Source organism: Odontomachus brunneus, unplaced genomic scaffold (assembly GCF_010583005.1).
Source record: "Odontomachus brunneus isolate Ranch 3 - 2012 unplaced genomic scaffold, Obru_v1 Obru_scaffold_041, whole genome shotgun sequence".
NCBI classification, from domain to species: domain Eukaryota; kingdom Metazoa; phylum Arthropoda; class Insecta; order Hymenoptera; family Formicidae; genus Odontomachus; species Odontomachus brunneus.
In genome coordinates, this window is record NW_022639491.1 from 1,793,921 (window position 1) to 1,811,591 (window position 17,671).

Here is a 17,671-nt window from a genome sequence, read left to right on the forward strand (position 1 = left end):
GTTTTCTGCGATATCTTTATATAGTAGAGAAAAGTTTAAATGTGTGTACATAGTATAAGAAATAAAGCTTAAGTCTCTGTAGAGATTAATATTGTTTGCATATAACATATCATAAGATTAATCTTTTTCTTTTTTTTATAATAAATCCAACGATTGTGCTACAATATGGAGGGAGACAACACTATCGTCTATCTTAAAAAATGTAACTCATACAGCATAAGTATCTAAAAGACGTCTCAGAGATATCTGAAAGATATCCTGCTTAGTTTTAATGACTGTAGGATGTCTCCAAGATGTATTTCAGACATTTGTATCATTTGAGAAAGGAGGTACAAAATTTCCTTTATCTCACGGATCTACTTTCAAAAAAAGCAACTTACACATTTCGTTTATTCGAAAATGAGAATACTTTTCCGAAAGGATAAATCTCTTCTCCACAGAGAAGATTACAAATAGATTGAATTGTGAATCGTTACGCCTTACACGAAGAGATAACCGAAAGCAAGGCACTTAATATAATTTATTGCTTCGAATCGTAATGCAACGAGAAACGGCGAATATATATATATATATATATATATATATATATATATATATATATATATGTATGCATGTGTATCGACTTATACAGATAGCTATCTCTAATATTATCGGTAATGACGTCGCTAAATTTAAGTAGAAAGAGAGAGAAAGAAAAATAGAGCACAAACTATATTTGATAATAAAATATAGCCCCTCACCTTCCTACATATTACCTACGCGATTTCCAAACTTATCGATCTAGAAAAATAGAGAGCAAACTATTCCAGATAATAAAATATACACGGATCTTAGGAGGTCGTAGCGCAATCTCTAGATCGATGTAAAATAATTATCACATTGTGTTCGAAGAGTAGGAAAGTTTATCACCGGCTCGATTTTCGCGTGTATGCGCGCGGGCACACTTCTTGTTCAATAATCTCGTCCTCTCGTATCTCTTACACCTGATATGTCGATATTGTCAATGATCCAAGCACAAAGCTCCGATTACCGGATATACATTGGTACATCTATATAACGACACTAGACTCGTCAACAATATTCGTATTATATATATATGTATATATATATATATATATATGTATATATGTACAACACATGTATATATTATTGTAACAATATTGGGCTCTTAGCGACAAAGAGAATGTCGCACGACATATATAAAAGAATCGGCAACAATCATCCGCGATAATCGTTCGCCCGTTGGCAAAAATATATCACGATAAAAATATCCGATCGATATTCGATGCAACAATTAAACTTTACACACGTAATGCAACAATCGTGAGTCTACAACGGATTTCTAGTACGACGCGTTGGCCGGCTCTCTATCTCGCGAGTATATCGCACCCCCTTCGCATCGCTATGCGTTTTCTCCTACGGCAAAACGCGAGGAATTTTATAGTTATTAACGGCCAAAAAGCTCGGGGATTTTAATTAACGCGTGGACAGAACGCACATATACAATATACTGGTGATGAGACCAGTCACCTCTTCGTAAAAATTCTCTACGTTCAAAATGGAAGATATTAAAGTCGACCTACGATGACAACCAATACCGCGTTAATTCGTGGAAACAGCATAAAATTCGTTAAGGGTGTAAAACGCGGCTCGCAGCGGCGAGTTCGACTTTACTTCATGAACTTCCGCATCTGCTTCGTCTGATGTTGCATACTGTATTGAGCGTTTTCAGCCTTCGAGATCAACGAATCCAGCTTGTCAAGATGAGAGCCCATCTTTGTGCTGAGATCGATATGCTTTGGATTGGCGCCGTTGTTCGGCCGAACACCACTCTCAAGACCCGTCTCACTCTCTGTGATTGTCTCCACCGTCATCACCTCGTCTGCCGTTGCCGTCGCCGCCGCCGCCGCGGATCCTGGCTCCTCCTGGATCTCCTGGCTAGCGTCAGGATTCAGATCCTCGGGCTTGTGATGCGGCGTGCCACCGCGGGAGCCGACCTTCACCTTGAGCAATGTGCCAAGACTGCCGCAGACTGTCTGCGAAATTTGTCTTACTTCATGTCAAGTTCTCTTCCGTTGTTGTTCTCGCGATAGAGCGTAAGGAAAACGGGATACGCGTGCGAATGTCGATTATTATGCGAGCGGCGAGACGTAGCGTGCGTAGGTTGCTTAGTTGCGTAGGTAGGTTGCGTTTAGAACCGTGAATCCAGCGTGCGACAATTTGTCTAGGCTGATCGATATATAGGCACAGCGAAGTGCAGCGAGGAGGAGAGCGGTTATCAATTTGAGCGGCATAAAGCATTCCGCCGTCGTATCGGTCGTAAATGCCGCGAAGCGAGCGTTACGACGAAAATAATAATTAGCTCGGGCAACATACGCGAAGTGGATTAATCGGGACGTGCGATTAATTGTCCTAAGTCACCTTGAATCTGTTGAGCTTCTTCTGCGTGGTACTCAGAATGCTGTTCAGCTCGTCCAGCCCGCCGCCGATGCGTCCAGCCGTCTCGTTCGTGTAATCCAAGTCCTGAGATAAGATCAAGCGTAGAGGAATTATACCACGACATGCGAATTCCGGACGCTAATGAACTCGCGATTGGCCGCGTCGGCGATTTGTTTTTCGATGATCCAGCTCGCACGTGGATGCGCAACTTGACTCCGCCGCCGTATAACATAACGCGAGCGCGACTGTGTTGTGCGGTGTGTTGGGTGTCAAACGTGTGAACGGCAGCGTACACGGAGAAAATGTTATAGTACAAATTACAATAGGATTTTATTACTATGTTCGAAACTTATTATGTTCCTTAGCAAAATAGATCTTACTCATAGTCTATTCCAGGATTATTAAAAATATAATAAAATTGTAAAGAATTTATGTGAAAAAACTATATTTTTTCGTGTATACATTTTTAACACTTTTATGTGCGGTCACGTTTTCGCACGGTCGTTAAATAGTAATCAAGGAAAGAACGACGGCAAAGCTTTCACGCTTTTGTTGGCGAACGTGATCATCCGTAATCATCTTAAAGATGAGTCTCGGACTGATAACGCGGATTTATGCGATCCTCCCGGCGGCTGGGCGTGTAGCGAAAATGAAACACAAACGCGATTACCTGTAATGCACCGTCGTCATTGTCGTTTTCACCCTCCGCCGCCTGCGTCTGCCTCCACTCCTCCTCGCTCGGCTTCTGTAGGCCGAGTAATTCCGCCCTCTCGCAAGCGTGTTGATAGTCCTGGGACATCGCGTTACTTTCTGTCTTCCAACGATGGTGTGCTTACACCTGGTCCACAGGTCGAACGCGACCGTTGCGACGTGATCGAAGGCGAGAGATTGTGTCCGCGAGCACTTCTGAACGCGAAATTCCCGTTAAAATCGTTGCACCCTCAGTCGAGGACGTGCATCGCTCGGGGAATCCATATTGGGGGTAGAGACTGCGCAAGCTCGACCGACCATCGTCGTCGAGGTGGGCAGAATTCGAGATGAGGCTTGCGGAGGGTTTTAGCTACGTTCTATCGCGTCAGGGTCGATCGCGATTAGCCCCACTCGCGTGTTAATCCTCGGAATAGGATCAGGACGCGAATCGGTATACCGATCTGCGCTATTTCGCGCGGTTCGTAGGCGTTCCTCGGGTCCCAAGAGAAATAGGACATTGAGAGCCACGGAATAAATAGAATTCACAAAGATAGATAATAAAAATAGTATTGAGGTTCCATCCGAGGTAACTAAATCTCGAGTGACGTTAATAAAGTAACCAGGCGATAAAATAAATTGCTTGTTTTATTAGGAGAGACGACTCGATTGTAATCCTTGTGATTGTTGTAATTCTTGTATTTGTAAAGATGTTTAAGTGTGCGTTACGTCCAGAATGTTATTGAAAAGCGAGGTGTCACTTATAAGTTATGAGAAGGAGAGAAAGAGAGAGAGAGAGAATAGTATCAGATCGCGCGAGATGAGAAGCGGGAGTCGCGCGATTCCCAGGGCGGCGGCACCGTATCGTCGCCAGCCGTGCTCATAATTAATTTCAATCTCATCGATACCCAGCAACCCATACATATACTGGACCGTACGTTTCTCTCACCCACGTCGTAAAGGCGCACGGGTGCGCTTATATAAGCTACGCGACAGCTTGATCGGTTTGCATTGTTGTCGCAGCGAACTGCATCGTCTTGCGAGCGACGCGTGAATTACGACATTGACAATGTCGTCCCGAATCGTGACGCGGGGGATCGGGTGCACTTTGACCTTGTTACTCGTGCTATCTGCGCAGGTGAGATAGGGATGTTCTCGCTTTATCGAGAAAGTAGGAAGTAAAGAAAACAAAGGAAGGGAGGCCAGATTTTAATCGCGAAACAGGTTCGTCGTAGAATTGAAACGAGTATTTTTGTAGATTGAAAATTCGGTTAGAGAAGAAATTTTTCACGATATAATTCGTTGATAAAAATCAGAAGTAACAAATTTTTTACCTGAAAGATATTTCATAATGATATTTATCGTAGTGATATTTGTATAGTTTAAAGCAAAATTGTGTAGTCATAATTTCGTGAAAACTCAGGAGATTGCGTTTACTTATTTGCCAAGATTCATTGCGTTGTTTGTCAAATTAAAGAGAGAGATCGGCCATTAACATTATCGCGGTTTCGGCGTCAATAATAGTGTTACTAACATCCAAGCCGTCACTCCAATATTGCGGCGTGTTATCAAATTGACCAGCAATGGGAATGCCGCTTGGCACTGATCGTTAAATACTCCGTGACCTTCGCTACGACGGAGCGCGGAAACTAAAAGAAATCGCACAGGCCTTCTGGAAAAAAGAGCCATAATTATTGCGTTTACCACGTGGAAAAGCGGATCATTTTTTACTTAATTTTGCTTCGAAAAACTTGTCAGCGCGCAGAAAAAGATTGAGACGAATCGCGCTTCGTAACGAGAATCAACAAAGACTGAATCCCACGTTCCTTTATAAATGATGCATTTTTCAACAAACGACGTCATTTGTCCAGGCGATCGACTACGAGATCTACAAACGCGACGACAAAATCAAAACGCAGCCAAAGAACGATACGGTCTTGAGCAGTCGCGACCTCCTCGAGCGGCTGAATCACGTCGAGCCAAAGCCGAACTACAGTCTGCAGGAGGCCACGGAGCAACTGCTTCATTATGGCGCGTTGCTGCGAACGCGAATCCTGGACACCTTCGGCAATCTCCTATACATCCACTACGACGACTTCAGCGTGGTGGAGGTCGAGGCGTTGCGCAACGTGTACCGGCAGACTTTGGAGCGACGTTACAACATATTCCACCTGGTGGCCAATGTGTTGAGAAACCCGGACATGAGACCGTCGAAGATCTGCGCCGACATCTACGCCCTTGCAGAACCCTGTCTGAGGAGCAGCGCGAACGTGTGCCGCGGCATCAGGAAGCGACATGATCTACCGTATCCCGACGACCTAATCATGTACGCCTCAAACATTACGTATCTGGCATATCGTTCGTCTAAGATATCGAGATGGTACCCTGAAGGATTCTCCTTGCCGGCATTGCTGAAGTTCTTGCATGAGGGAGTCCTGTCTATCACGCCCAGTTTGTTGTCCGGGCTTCTCTATCATGTGAGATACGATGATTTCGACAGCGACATTCTCCTTGCCGAGCGGGAGTTCATACGATACTTTGAAGAGATCGCGCGCACTACCAGACGCAGTTTTCAGGGTATTCTAGAGCCAATGTCGCCGAAAGAACTGAGAAAGCATCACAGTGTGGCGTCTTTCCTGAGGTACTACATTGGCATTCACGTTGAGAGATTCGCGAGCGACAAGTTGAGGAGGCATGCGCTTCTCATCGTTAAGCACTTCGTCGACGACGTCGGCACGATCGACGAGAATATTCACTTACTCGGGAACGTCTACGAGAACGGGACGATTCACGTTGGATACCTCTTTGACCTGGTGTTGCCCAACGACGTGCTGCACAACGATGTGGTCGGAGCTAAGAGGTACTTGGTGGATAAATTGAACGAGCTCGACGTGCTCGAAAGATATCTCAGGGTGCCGAAGTATCAACAAGCCACGCCCGCTCATCTGGTGATGGAGATCACCGGACAGCTGCAGGAGATTGGCTTTTTAAAGGACATCGCGACGGCTCTTCAGATACACGCGAGATTTTGGCATAGGAGCTACATGGTCGAGAGTCTGTATGAGCTGCTTAGGCTGTTCGACGCGTACGAGAACCTACGACAAGTTGCGCGTTACCAGAACGTGATGAAGAACCTTGACAAGATCAGGTGGAGTCTGTCTGGTATGCAGGACGTGCCCATCGAGATCCTCTGCAACGCGCCGCGAGCTTGTCTATTGAACGGTCTGCGGATGCTCTTAGACTGCAAACTCGTGAGCCCCGAGATCAAGCAGCTCATCAAGGATTTTCTCAAGCAATTGTCACCCAAGGGCGCACCGCTAGACGACGAATGCCAGATTCCCATGAACATGATAAAGAAGTTCCGACGCACGTCGGACATCCAGGACTTCGACGTGTCGAAAATCAGTCTTTCCGTGGAGACGGTGGAAAGCCCCGAGGCTCAGACAGAAATGGACGTGGACGACATATCCGAGTTAGAAACGACGGAGGTAGAGACGGCAGAGATCAGAACGACGACGACGATGACGACAACTCGAGTTGATACATCAGAAGAGAAGGACGATTTCAGCGAAGTAACGACAGCGAGCCTCGAGTCGTATAAATCCGAGGAGAACGCAAAATCCTCCGAGACGACGAATGAAACTACGGAGAAGATTTCGAAGGAAATCGAATTGTCGTTGGAAGAGAGCATGGAATCTTCGAGCACGAGGGCGACGGAAAGAGCGATATACGAGACAACTGAACCTATCCAGGCCACGACGACGACGACGACGACGGTAGATAATACACCGGAATCTCGTCAGGAAGAGACAACCACGGTTGCGACAACGACAACGACCATCACATTAGCCACGACTTTAGAGGACGAAAAGATACCGAACATTGACATGAAAATGGAAATGATTGATTCAATGGTCACGATGAGCGAAACTCACGACAAAGATTCGGACTTGGATGTGACTTCGATAAGCCCAACGCTTGTCGCAGTCGCCTCGAAGAAGTCCTGTGAATCGGGCGAATGTAGTAGCGAACGAAGCTCGGAGGAGAGCAGCGAATATGAGAAGACGTCGACTTTGTTATCGATGACCACAGAAAACACGTCCATAACGATGATAATCCCAACGACACAAGGTTTCGCTTTCTTGGAGATCACGGGAGAAACTCAAACAACATCGCCTGGACCGTCGTCGAGTCAAGAGGTGTCCAGAGAGACGACAGCGCCGGCGACGAGCGAAACTCCAATCGCAGAAGGTAGAATGTTATATTACGCGTTTCACTCTGTCCTGACATAATAATTCAACGACAGTGGCGTTCCAGGAAAAATATATTCTTTGTTAATTAGCGTCAAATAAATACATTATGACAGACGGACTTTAATATTCACGCGAAAAAAACATCTTTGTAACTGAATTTTCTATTACTTTTTTTATTTGGGAGCCAGATAAAAAAGTTGATTGTGAGAACAGAAAGATTCCCGTAGATTTTTATTCAATCAATTGCTCTCAGTTACTTCAATTGAGTTTTAACGCAGCTGAATATTTAGACGAATGTTTTCGGTCACAGTGACGGAGATATTACTTCCCGTCAGTAAGTTCTTCGTCTGGTCCCTATTCATTTACCCAAACTGGAATTTTTTCGTATACGAATGTATCTTTGTAAGGTTTCTGACTTTTTGCTGCGGCTATTTTGATTTATGACGTCGAGAAAATCTGACAACTCATGCAAAATACGTAGAAATAACAAGATCCATAAAATGAAACTTTAAAAAAAGATAGGTAAGTTGTCACGTTAATTTTACAGCAATTTATTGGTCGTTAGAGCAGAAGAAAAGCGTTCGGACTATTTTATAGATGTGCCCGACCGGTTGCAAGTGTAATTTTATAGATATATCTTTTTATTTCAACGTATATTGCAAGAACTTTTATCGTGTATTTTCTCGCCTCTAACGTCATCAGTCCAAAGTTCCGCAGAGAGAAGCCAGGAACCTTAATATGATTATTTTCGCGACTAACGTGACGAAACGCGATGCAGGCGAGAAGTGCACGAAGTCGTCCTGCTCGGGAGAGTGCGCTGGATCCAAGAGCGAGAGCATCGAGTCGTCGAACTGTCGCACCGAAGACTGCTCAGGCAAGTCTTGCTCAGGCTGCGACTCCTTGATGGAAGACTGCGACGGCGAGAACAGCGGCTTCGAGGATACTAAATTTGAGAGACCGGAGAACAGTACTAACGAGTGTCGCGGCAAGGTTGTCTGCGAGAAAGAGTCTTCTCCGGAGGTTTCAGCGGAGTGCGACACGTCACAGGATGAGAGGAGCGACGAAAGATGCGTGAAGGTGTGCGCTTCACGCGAGCAGACGCGGTCCTCATGCGAGGGTCAGGACGGCGACTGCTTAGCCGTCGAGCTGCCAACGGTGAACCTGAAGTTTGAGCGCGCACGAAATCAGAGCGTGTGCGAGATCCAAGATCCCCATCATCGTCGGCAGATGAGGCGCTTGGCGAGGATGCGGGCGATCAGCGCGACAACGTCGCGCCACGACAATGTCCTCGAGTCGTTGAGGAGGTGGCCGCGACGTCGAGACCGGATCGCGAGCGAGAAGCTGTACGAACTTCTGGCGAGCAGGCGACCGCCTCGCAATGAGAACGACAGGACGAGGACGAAGGCAGCGGGGTATTCGTCGCTGACGAAGATGAAGTTTGAGGAAGGCGGTCGGAAGAAACGCACGTTTGACCGCAAGCAACGGGACCAGCTCTACATGTTGAGAGAGAAGCTGGCAACGCGACATACTGGCGGGAAATCAAGACAGGTGTATCGATCGGGCAGGACATCGATTCGCCGCGGTCAGACGGAGAGGATATCCAAAAGAGGCGCCAGTTCGATCGTCGTTGCGCCGCTTCGTGATAGCGCGATAGTATATCGGGATATGTCAATGTAAAATTACGTCATACATTAGTGTATTCTTGCGGTATTACGTTTCATCACGATCACTATTCGTCATACAGCACATAATCTATCGATTTTACCGGCTTATCGACTCGGAATCGTAGAATTGAGGAAGTTAACAAAGTTCGTGGTCAGGTAGCTAATTATGTTTGTGACAAGAGCGTTTGTCGAATTCGATTAAATGATTATGCTGGAGATCGGGAGATATTAATATTCGTTTATATTTAACTCGCTATACTATCGCGCGAGAGAGTTGCGCTCTCGCGTTTTAAATTATTTCTTCGACGCGATTAAAGGCCGCCTGCAAAATGCAGCGTCTGCGATTAATTTACGTTACATTAATGAGCTTTTTATCGTGCGGCGATTCATAGTAAACTAGCCGGCCGATCGAGGCATTCTTGAATTCAATTCTAAGTTAATCGTTAGGGATCCCCGTGAGTTCCACGAATATCTGGTCGTTAAAAATAATGTTGTAATTCTGTACGATTTATCGTAGATGGAACACACTGAGAGAAACAATATCTAAGAAATAAAAATATGTATTCGGTGGGTAATAAAACAATTAGTTAAATTCTTTTGTTTACATGGAATAAACACTTGCTTTTCATAATAAGCTAAGGTTTTAATAAAATATATATTTTTTATTTGAGATTATACTATATAAGCAAACATGTTATTAACATCCACTGAATATCTTTTATTTCTTAGATATTTTTTCCCTCAGTGTATCAATCGTTCATCCGTATGAAGATTGATCAAGTTCGTAAAAGAGTTGTACACAGAAGTTACAGCAATTAGTTCGAAGTAAGGGCTGCAATTATTGGATACTTATTAATTACAGGGTACTTTATAATACCCTTTGTGGTATCACATGGCTCTCAGTTTGGGTGATTAAGACCCCTTTCATCTAAGCACCGTGGAAACGTGCGGCGTGGAAGTTTCAGCTTCGTGTTCGCGACAACGAGGAGCCCGGCAAGAGAACGTCATAAAGCGGATAAGCGGGGCGAACGATAGAACACAATGAGAAGTAAATTTGACATGGCCGGTGCGTGGCGCGTAATCTGTCTTATTAAACGGCCCGCTCGCCGCGCGATGCGATTACACTTGAATTTACTTTGCACCGAAATAAGCGCCGTGTCGCGCTATCGGCCGCCAATTAATTCCCCGTCGCAGGACATCTTTATGACCACAGCGAATCCGCTTCATTTCGCACGAGCGTTTCGTCGTCTCGCGATATCTCTCGCGATAGGACAGGATAAGATAGGATAGGACAGGACATAAATAGAATATAAGGCGTCGCGTGTTTCTAATAATCTCACGGAATCGCCAAGACGCGCTCGCTCGCGCGCGCACCAGGTTGCGGTCGCGCCGATGGAACTCGGACACTTTCACCCGTCCCGTCGGCGATGTGAATCCAAGCGCGTTTCCAAGCAAACGCGGCTGGCTCGCCTGCGCTCATGAACGGAACGCGCTCGAGATTCTCGAAGGCTAATCGATCGCTTGCCTGCGAAATTTCGTTTAAGATGCAGGCGACGTAAACTATCAACGGGAGAAAAATATATATCGCCGACGATGAATTATCGTAACCGCGCGCTTCTCGTGAACATAAATTTCTGCGCGCGACGCGCGCAGGGAAGAGGCGGTTGGGAAACCGAGATTTTTAGGCGAACTATTAAAGCGTCAGACACGTAAAATGTACGATTTGTCGCGCTCGTGAGAGTGTTATCTCGAAAGTTTCCCTTGGAAATTATCATTTAGCCCGCGTTCACGTTTTTTTCAACTTCATCTATTCTGGCGGTCGCTCGTGTTCTCGACGGGACCTCTTATCTTGGCCGCTACTTTTCCCGCGACCTTGGTGTTGTGCGAGAGCACGTGTAGGTATTGATTACGTATGCTCGAAATTCTAAGGACTTTGTGCCACGTGTCGGAGAAAGAGAATCGAGACAAATTGCGGACTATATAATCAGTACACGCGCCAAGTTGATGCTTGGAAGAGCACTCGTCCTAAATAAACTACGGTGCTATCCAGCCGGCACCCTAGGGAACACATTTACACAACACGTGCTCTCACACACGCTTACCCGCCAAGAACTGAAAGCTGAAGGAACGTGGGATTCGAGTGGGAATGAATCATAAAGGGACCTAAAAGAAGAATCGACCGCGTTTAAATATCACATAAGGTACTAGCAGCATTAAACTTGTATCTCTCTCAGTCTTGTAAGATGCAGGCTACTTGAGATATCTCTCTATCCTGTTTTAATTCAATGTAATTCATTCCAAAGCATTTTTTATTCAGTTCTCATTTCTTGCGGCGTGAATTTTCTTAGATTATATTACTTCACTTTGTTATAGTTCTGTAAACGCATTATTTATGAAATGTAATTGACAGACAGTCGCCGTCGCTAGGACAGACGTTGCCCGAGGAAACTTGTGATTTATGTGAGATTTTCTGTTGCACGTCACGAGATGAGAGATCGACCTTCGTGGCCGCGCGCTTGTCGGTTTAAGCACGCGCTTGTTCCACCGGTTCGAGTCGGTCGATTCTTTAAAGCCGAGACCACCTCGTCGCTTTGACGGAACCACGTGAGCTGTCTTTTTGTGGATTTTATTTGACCCGTCACGTGCCCGTCTAAATAAATCGCCTTTTGCACGCGCGAACGGTCCAAGAGCGCGCGACGTATTTGCGGTCCTCGTTAAACTTTCGCGGCTAACACGCCGCGGTTACAGCCGGCCTCATGTGATCGGTGACCGGCAATTTGTATCAATGTACAAATTGCGACTTGTACGGCGAGAGGAGCGGCGAGACACGTCACGGCTTTGTCATCGCGAGGATTCGGCCAAGTAAGCCAGGATGCAAGGCGTCGTCGTACGACGGCCGAGCAAATAAATCACGATCACGCGCAAAGCAGGAGATCCCCGACGACAACAACAGTTGTGTGACGCCACGCACGTGAGAGCAGCGCGCAATCCAAGATTTCAAGACGATATTTTTTGTCGGAGATACAACGATCATCATCTGAAATGCGAGCTTCCCTTTCACCTCGCTTGAGCAACAAATTACGCCACTGGCGCCATGAGACAGTTGCGGAGATATACGCGGGTATACTGCAGTTCGCCAACGCGTCGCCCTTCCCCGACGAGCTCTCCCTCAAAGGGCAGAAGCCAGTTGGAGATCTCGTTAAAGATCAGGAAGGGGGTCCAGCGTACGTCGGAGAGTCTCCATCGGCGCACCATGCGTTGCTAGGGTGCCTACGGGCACTCGCACGCAGGAGAGACAGAGACAGAAACGGCCGAAAGAAAGAAAGAGTGAGAGGGGGCGGCGTGCAAGCGCGCGGAAGAGCGAGAGGGAAACAGCCCGCGTTTCGGCAAGTTTCGGCGGCCGGTCGCGCGGCGATCGGGCGCGCTCGGCGAGGCGGCGGTTTGCATTGGCCAATCACGGCGCGCGATCTCTCGCTCGGCGGACTTGGCGTCACGCTCACTTCAGTCAGCTACGGTGCGTCGGTCGGCGCGTACGAGAGTCGTGCACGTTTCCTTACAGAGGAAGAGAGGACAACACGCGACCGTTATTGTCGCGCGGCGTCGTTGCAGTGTGAAGGGACTCACGCACAGGCAGCGATACGTGAAACGCGACGTGTTCTCGTGTGGACGCTCGAGAGGAAACGGTGTCTATGCCGGGTCGTTCGAGACACACCGCGTCGTCTCTGACATGAGGTCGGTGGTCGCTAACAAGACGAACGACAGCGACCATTGTGCACGCACTTTGACATTCGGAGCAACGGCCGGTCGCGACGGCTACCCATGCAGCTTGACCGAAACAAGGAGGTGAATCCGGCTTGAACTTCGAGAGGAGGTCGACGACGCTGAGGAGGCCAGAAACTGCAACACGTTGCGCCGAGTCGAGGGTATTTTTGAGGTGAGTGTTTATTGTGTCAGTAAAGATCCGCTTTTAACCCTTTGCTACTCGGCGAAATGACCCACCGGCTCTCTCTCTCTCTCTCCCCTCACCTCCCCTCCTCTCCTCTCCCCTTTCTCTTCCCCGCGGTGGTGAATTCCGCATGAATCATCGGACTCTGTGCGCGGCGGTGCTTCTCCTCGTTCGAAGCTTGTTCAAATTTTGCCATTGAGTCGCGCGCACTTCAAGTCATTCGCCGGAGTCGTGATTTTTTGACGTGATATTCCCGGTACGGGCGCGTATGAAGTCTTCCGTGTGCACAAGGGGGAGCGTGCATCGAGTGTCGTTGACTTTGAGAAGGGTCGCGAATATATGTATGCGGCGTTTTTCTTTACTGCGGGAAGACTGACGCGCAACTGGACTCGCGGTTATGCACGCCATTACGGAAAACGAGAGGTGCGAATTTCCTCGCCGCGGCAATAGATTAGCTGTGCAAACGTGAGTCGTGGTGTTATTTTAGACACTATATCACGATAACATTTAGTGACAATTGAACGTTGCTTCGTATTCCGAAAAAGGCGGAAAATCCCGTTATATAGCGAATCTCGTGAAAGGACAAATTTTTTGGATACGTCGCATCATACTGACTATTTTGAATGTCATTTCGTCATCATTTTAAAATGTTCACGGAATACATATCTCTCTTTTCCCTCCTTCTCTTTCTCTCTCTCCCTCTCTCCCTCTCTCTCCCTCTTTCTCTCTCTACGCGCATGAGCGAGCATTTAAATGTTATAATACAACTCTACAAAGTGGATGTCGTAATCCCAATCGTAATCCGGCGATTGAAAACAAATAATTATTTATTGTCGACTATAATGATCGTTATGATAAATTATCGGCAAGAAGAGTGACTTGTGATAAGCACACATGAGAAACAGCGAAATGACCGAGTATAAAGATTCTAGAAAGTACGTGATCCTCTTAATGGCAATCTTTAATCGGATCAATTCATCTCGCGCATGATAACGCTCAGATGGAGCGTGATAACAACGCTCCCCGACTTTTCTCGTATAATTTTTTGTGCAAATTGTTCTCACACAAATAAAGCATCTACCGGTTGTTGTCATTCGTGCAACGAACCGATCGGCGTTTCTCCATCGCCATTTTTTCTCTTGCTCGACGCGAAAATAAAAGACGGAAGGTTCCGTTGGTTGAACGGGTACCGTTGGTTGCGTCGAGCAACATCGCGTAACGTCATTATTTTCGACGAGGCGTTCTTCGACATGCGTTGAACGAGCGAGGCCGTTCTGGATACGTGCATCCGTAGACCGAGATATCGAAGATCGCGATCGAGAACGCGATTGAAATCAGCGGGAAAAAAAGAAATCCCAGCGTATCGTTCGAGATGATCAGGAAATTAAGAAGTGATAAATTTCGTCGAGTAGTTTATTTGTTAGCTCGCATCGTAGAAAATCTCTGAACGAACAGCTGACACGTCGCATTCAGTAAATATATTTAGCGAAGATTAAAATTAGATACCAGAAGAAAAATCCATGCAGTGGATGTTAGGTGACGTCCACTAGGTCCGTATTAATAGTTGTCATCTGATACTTGCTTCAAGTGAGATCCTTCGATTTTTACTCAGAATTAGATTTGGACTTTTTTGTTGAATTTTGATTTATGTGACATTTAGACCTGTATCAATAGTTGTTGCTTGAAACTTGCCTCTAATGAGATATTCAGACTTAGAAAGTAATTCTAAAGTAAAGTAACTTTAGAAAGTAATCTTTCAATTAAGTCACGATTACAAATGTATTATCGTGTATATTATAATGATTCAAACAAAAAAATAAATTTAATTCTAAATTCAGATCTGAGTGTCCTACGTGGGAGCCAAGTCTTAAGTAATCACTATTGATATAAAGTTTGTATCTAATCTAATATATAATCGTGTGATTTAGCTGAAAAAATCTCATCTAAATCTGAATTCAAATTTGAGACCCGTATTAATAATAACCATTAGTTGAAACTCATTTCAAACGAGACATTAAGATTTAAATTCAGAGTTAGATGAAAGTTTTTTGATTGAATCGCTATTGCAGATATAAATGTCACATTTATCATAATTTAACTGAAAAACATCTAAAAACGGTCTAACTCCGAATAAAAGTTTGAGTATTTTACTTGGAACAAGTTTCAAGTAATGACTATTAATATAGGTCTAAGCACCTTACTTGAGACGAGTCTAAGAAAAAAAAAAAAATAACCATTAATACGAAACTTATTGAGAAACTCGAGTCTTTCTCTCAGCTTTGTTATTATTTCTTATACAGTGTTGATACTTTGTTTACGAGACTGCTTTTCTTTATATTGTTGTGATAATGTCCGTTTACTATTATTTCTTACTAGTTTAAACTGACGTTTTTCAGGCTTCTTATACTTAAAACATCAAAATTTAGATTATCATAAAGTGTCAAGGGGATGAAATCAAAGGACGAAGGGTGTCCATGTTTTATAGCAATCTATATTTGCAGCGAAGTCCTACACACTAGAGGAAAAAATATCTAAAAATTAGTAAATATTTATTTGATATGTGTGTGTGTGTGTGTGTGGATATTAACAGTATGTTTACTTAAATCTAAATTCTCTTATTTAATGGCATAAATATTTATTTTTATTGAAAAACTAAGGTTTTCTTAAGATTTTAAGAAAATGTGTTTTTTTTTACATTTTATGCAACATTTTATAAAACATTTTTTTTTACATTTTAATAAGTATAAATAAATATACTATATTCGGTGTATACTGTTAGTATACACCGAATAAATATTTATTAATTTTTATGTATTTTTCTCTTAACGAAGAGAGCAATTATACAAACTCTCGTCCACAGACCGACAGACATTCGATTTGATATGTATAAATTCAGTGAGTCGATATTTTAGTTTTTGAAACTGTTTGGTTTGTTTTTTGTACGACGATTTTACGACGATACCCGTTAAGATTGTTTCATCGTCGTGAACGTTGGTTGCCGCTCGCGATCGCGCGTCGAACGGAATATCACAAGATCGCATCTATGGCGACGTCGATCGCGATCGCGATCGCCGACGTGTCTTGGTGCGCGGCGCGCGTTTAGAAAGTTTGAATTTCTGCTAACTTACGTAATTCGTTCGGGATCGTGTGCCGCCGCGCGACGACCTTTGCCTCTTCGCAATGGCCGCACTCGCCGCTTTCGTTGTCGGCGAAGCGGAATTTTCGCGGTTTATTTCGGTACCGGATTATAGCTGTAGAGTTGGTTGCAACGCGCGTCTCGACTTAACATCGCGATCGCAAAACTCACGGAAGGATCGCGGATGGAGCTCGAAAATAACGAGCGCGCGAGACACCGAGCTCTTCGTCGTGCGCGCGTATTAATGGCGAACTTCGGGAAGAGAAGTCTCCTCTCGATTCGTTCGAGATGCGCGTTCGGTCAAAATCTCATTTAAATGACCGCTCAATTTTAGCGACTCCTCGTCGTACTTTGAATGAAAATTTGCATACGAAAATGAGAATATCGACATTCGATAAATAGCGATCGCATTCGTGGCGTGTTCACAAATTGCTGATGGAAAAAAGATTTTTTCACAGCGAGATCTCACGTGATTGAGCATGACACATTTGCGCGACGCTGTCAATAATATAATCGCGGCCATGAATTTATATATCAATTTCTTTATTCGCATTGCATGTTCTGTAAAATTGAAAATGATTAATTTGCCCTCGTGCTCACTCGCGTGTACGGGACGCTTATCTATTCGTTGACTCGTGAAAATTGAAGCGACGGGGGTAGAAAAGAAGAAGGAGGTGGAGGAGAAAGAGGAGGTGTAGGGTATTTTCTATACAAATTAAATGCGAAGTTTAATGACTCCATAATGCACGCTGACGTCTACACTTAAGGAAGGTGTATGATGATTCACAGAGCCTGTACATGGTGTCCGTTTGCAATCGGCTGATGTCATCATCAACGATGTAACCTTTTCGCACGTCGAATGCAATAATGCCGTTAGTTCCTAAGGCATCAATTAACCCTTCAGCAAGCCTACGTTACTATCTAAATATTTATACGGTTGATGCACAGAATTTTCGAGTTTCGCGAATCAAAATAATAATTCAATTTTATACGAAGAGAATATATATTTTTATATATATTTTTAATATATATATATATATATATATATATATATATATATATATATATATATATTATATTTTTTTCTCTTTTTTCATATAAATTTTCTTTAATTTTACTATGTTTCTAGTAATGCAAGAATAAGTTGGCAGTAAAGTCTATGTTGCTAAGGAACACAGTAAAATTTTGCTAGAAACAGAAAATTTTTAATAGCACATGGTAGTTCCTAAAATATACATAATGGTACATATGAAATGAAAGAATAGTACATACGAAAGAATAATGTATTACTGCAAAATATCAATCTATTCCTTAGTTATAAAATCCTATGAATCTTTAGAATTATCCTATAGATAATCTTAAATTTTTATTATAAAATTATCTCCGCGTACTATAGTTACAAGTTGCTTGATAGTATAAAATATTGAGTATAATTTATAAATTTTACATAACAGATATAAAAGTATTTATTTTTCTATAGTTTTACTCTTCATCTATCACCTTCTCTCTCTCTCTCTCTCTCTCTCTCTCTCTCTCTCTCTCTCTC

The 17,671-nt window shown here is 44.2% G+C and overlaps 3 protein-coding genes across 4 annotated transcripts in view; 2 read left to right on the forward strand and 1 right to left on the reverse strand.

The window, feature by feature from the left end:
• Positions 1-6: 6 nt before the first annotated feature.
• Positions 7-3,263, reverse strand: LOC116844473. Its single transcript, XM_032816005.1, has 3 exons — positions 3,110-3,263; positions 2,422-2,523; positions 7-2,036 (listed from the first exon to the last, which is right to left on the reverse strand). The coding sequence occupies exons 1-3, from the start codon at positions 3,236-3,238 to the stop codon at positions 1,671-1,673; spliced, it is 597 nt and encodes a 198-aa protein (XP_032671896.1). The 5' UTR covers positions 3,239-3,263; the 3' UTR covers positions 7-1,670.
• Positions 3,264-4,103: 840 nt separating this feature from the next.
• Positions 4,104-11,276, forward strand: LOC116844469. The gene is made up of 3 exons (XM_032816001.1): positions 4,104-4,264; positions 4,998-7,377; positions 8,158-11,276. Exons 1-3 carry the CDS (start codon positions 4,196-4,198, stop codon positions 9,054-9,056), a joined length of 3,348 nt encoding a protein of 1,115 aa, XP_032671892.1. The 5' UTR covers positions 4,104-4,195; the 3' UTR covers positions 9,057-11,276.
• Positions 11,277-12,002: 726 nt separating this feature from the next.
• LOC116844474 overlaps positions 12,003-17,671 on the forward strand; it is a 42,686-nt gene continuing 37,017 nt past the window's right edge. The window contains exon 1 of one of the 2 annotated variants that reach the window (XM_032816008.1): positions 12,003-12,977. The gene's annotated coding sequence lies outside the window, so the exon portion shown is untranslated. The remainder of the gene's footprint in view (positions 12,978-17,671) is intronic. The other variant, XM_032816007.1, reaches the window with a different exon arrangement.

What these genes read in the sequence shown, in the direction of transcription:
- LOC116844473 (XM_032816005.1), bottom strand. Translation starts at nt 3,238, where the DNA reads ATGTCCCAGGACTATCAACACGCTTGCGAGAGGGCGGAATTACTCGGC. An exon ending in ATGACGACGGTGCATTACAG is followed by an intron (nt 2,524 to 3,109) that starts GTAATCGCGTTT and finishes ATCTTATCTCAG; the next exon opens with GACTTGGATTACACGAACGA. An exon ending in AGAAGCTCAACAGATTCAAG is followed by an intron (nt 2,037 to 2,421) that starts GTGACTTAGGAC and finishes CAAATTTCGCAG; the next exon opens with ACAGTCTGCGGCAGTCTTGG.
- LOC116844469 (XM_032816001.1), top strand. Translation starts at nt 4,196, where the DNA reads ATGTCGTCCCGAATCGTGACGCGGGGGATCGGGTGCACTTTGACCTTG. An exon ending in TACTCGTGCTATCTGCGCAG is followed by an intron (nt 4,265 to 4,997) that starts GTGAGATAGGGA and finishes TCATTTGTCCAG; the next exon opens with GCGATCGACTACGAGATCTA. An exon ending in CGAAACTCCAATCGCAGAAG is followed by an intron (nt 7,378 to 8,157) that starts GTAGAATGTTAT and finishes AACGCGATGCAG; the next exon opens with GCGAGAAGTGCACGAAGTCG.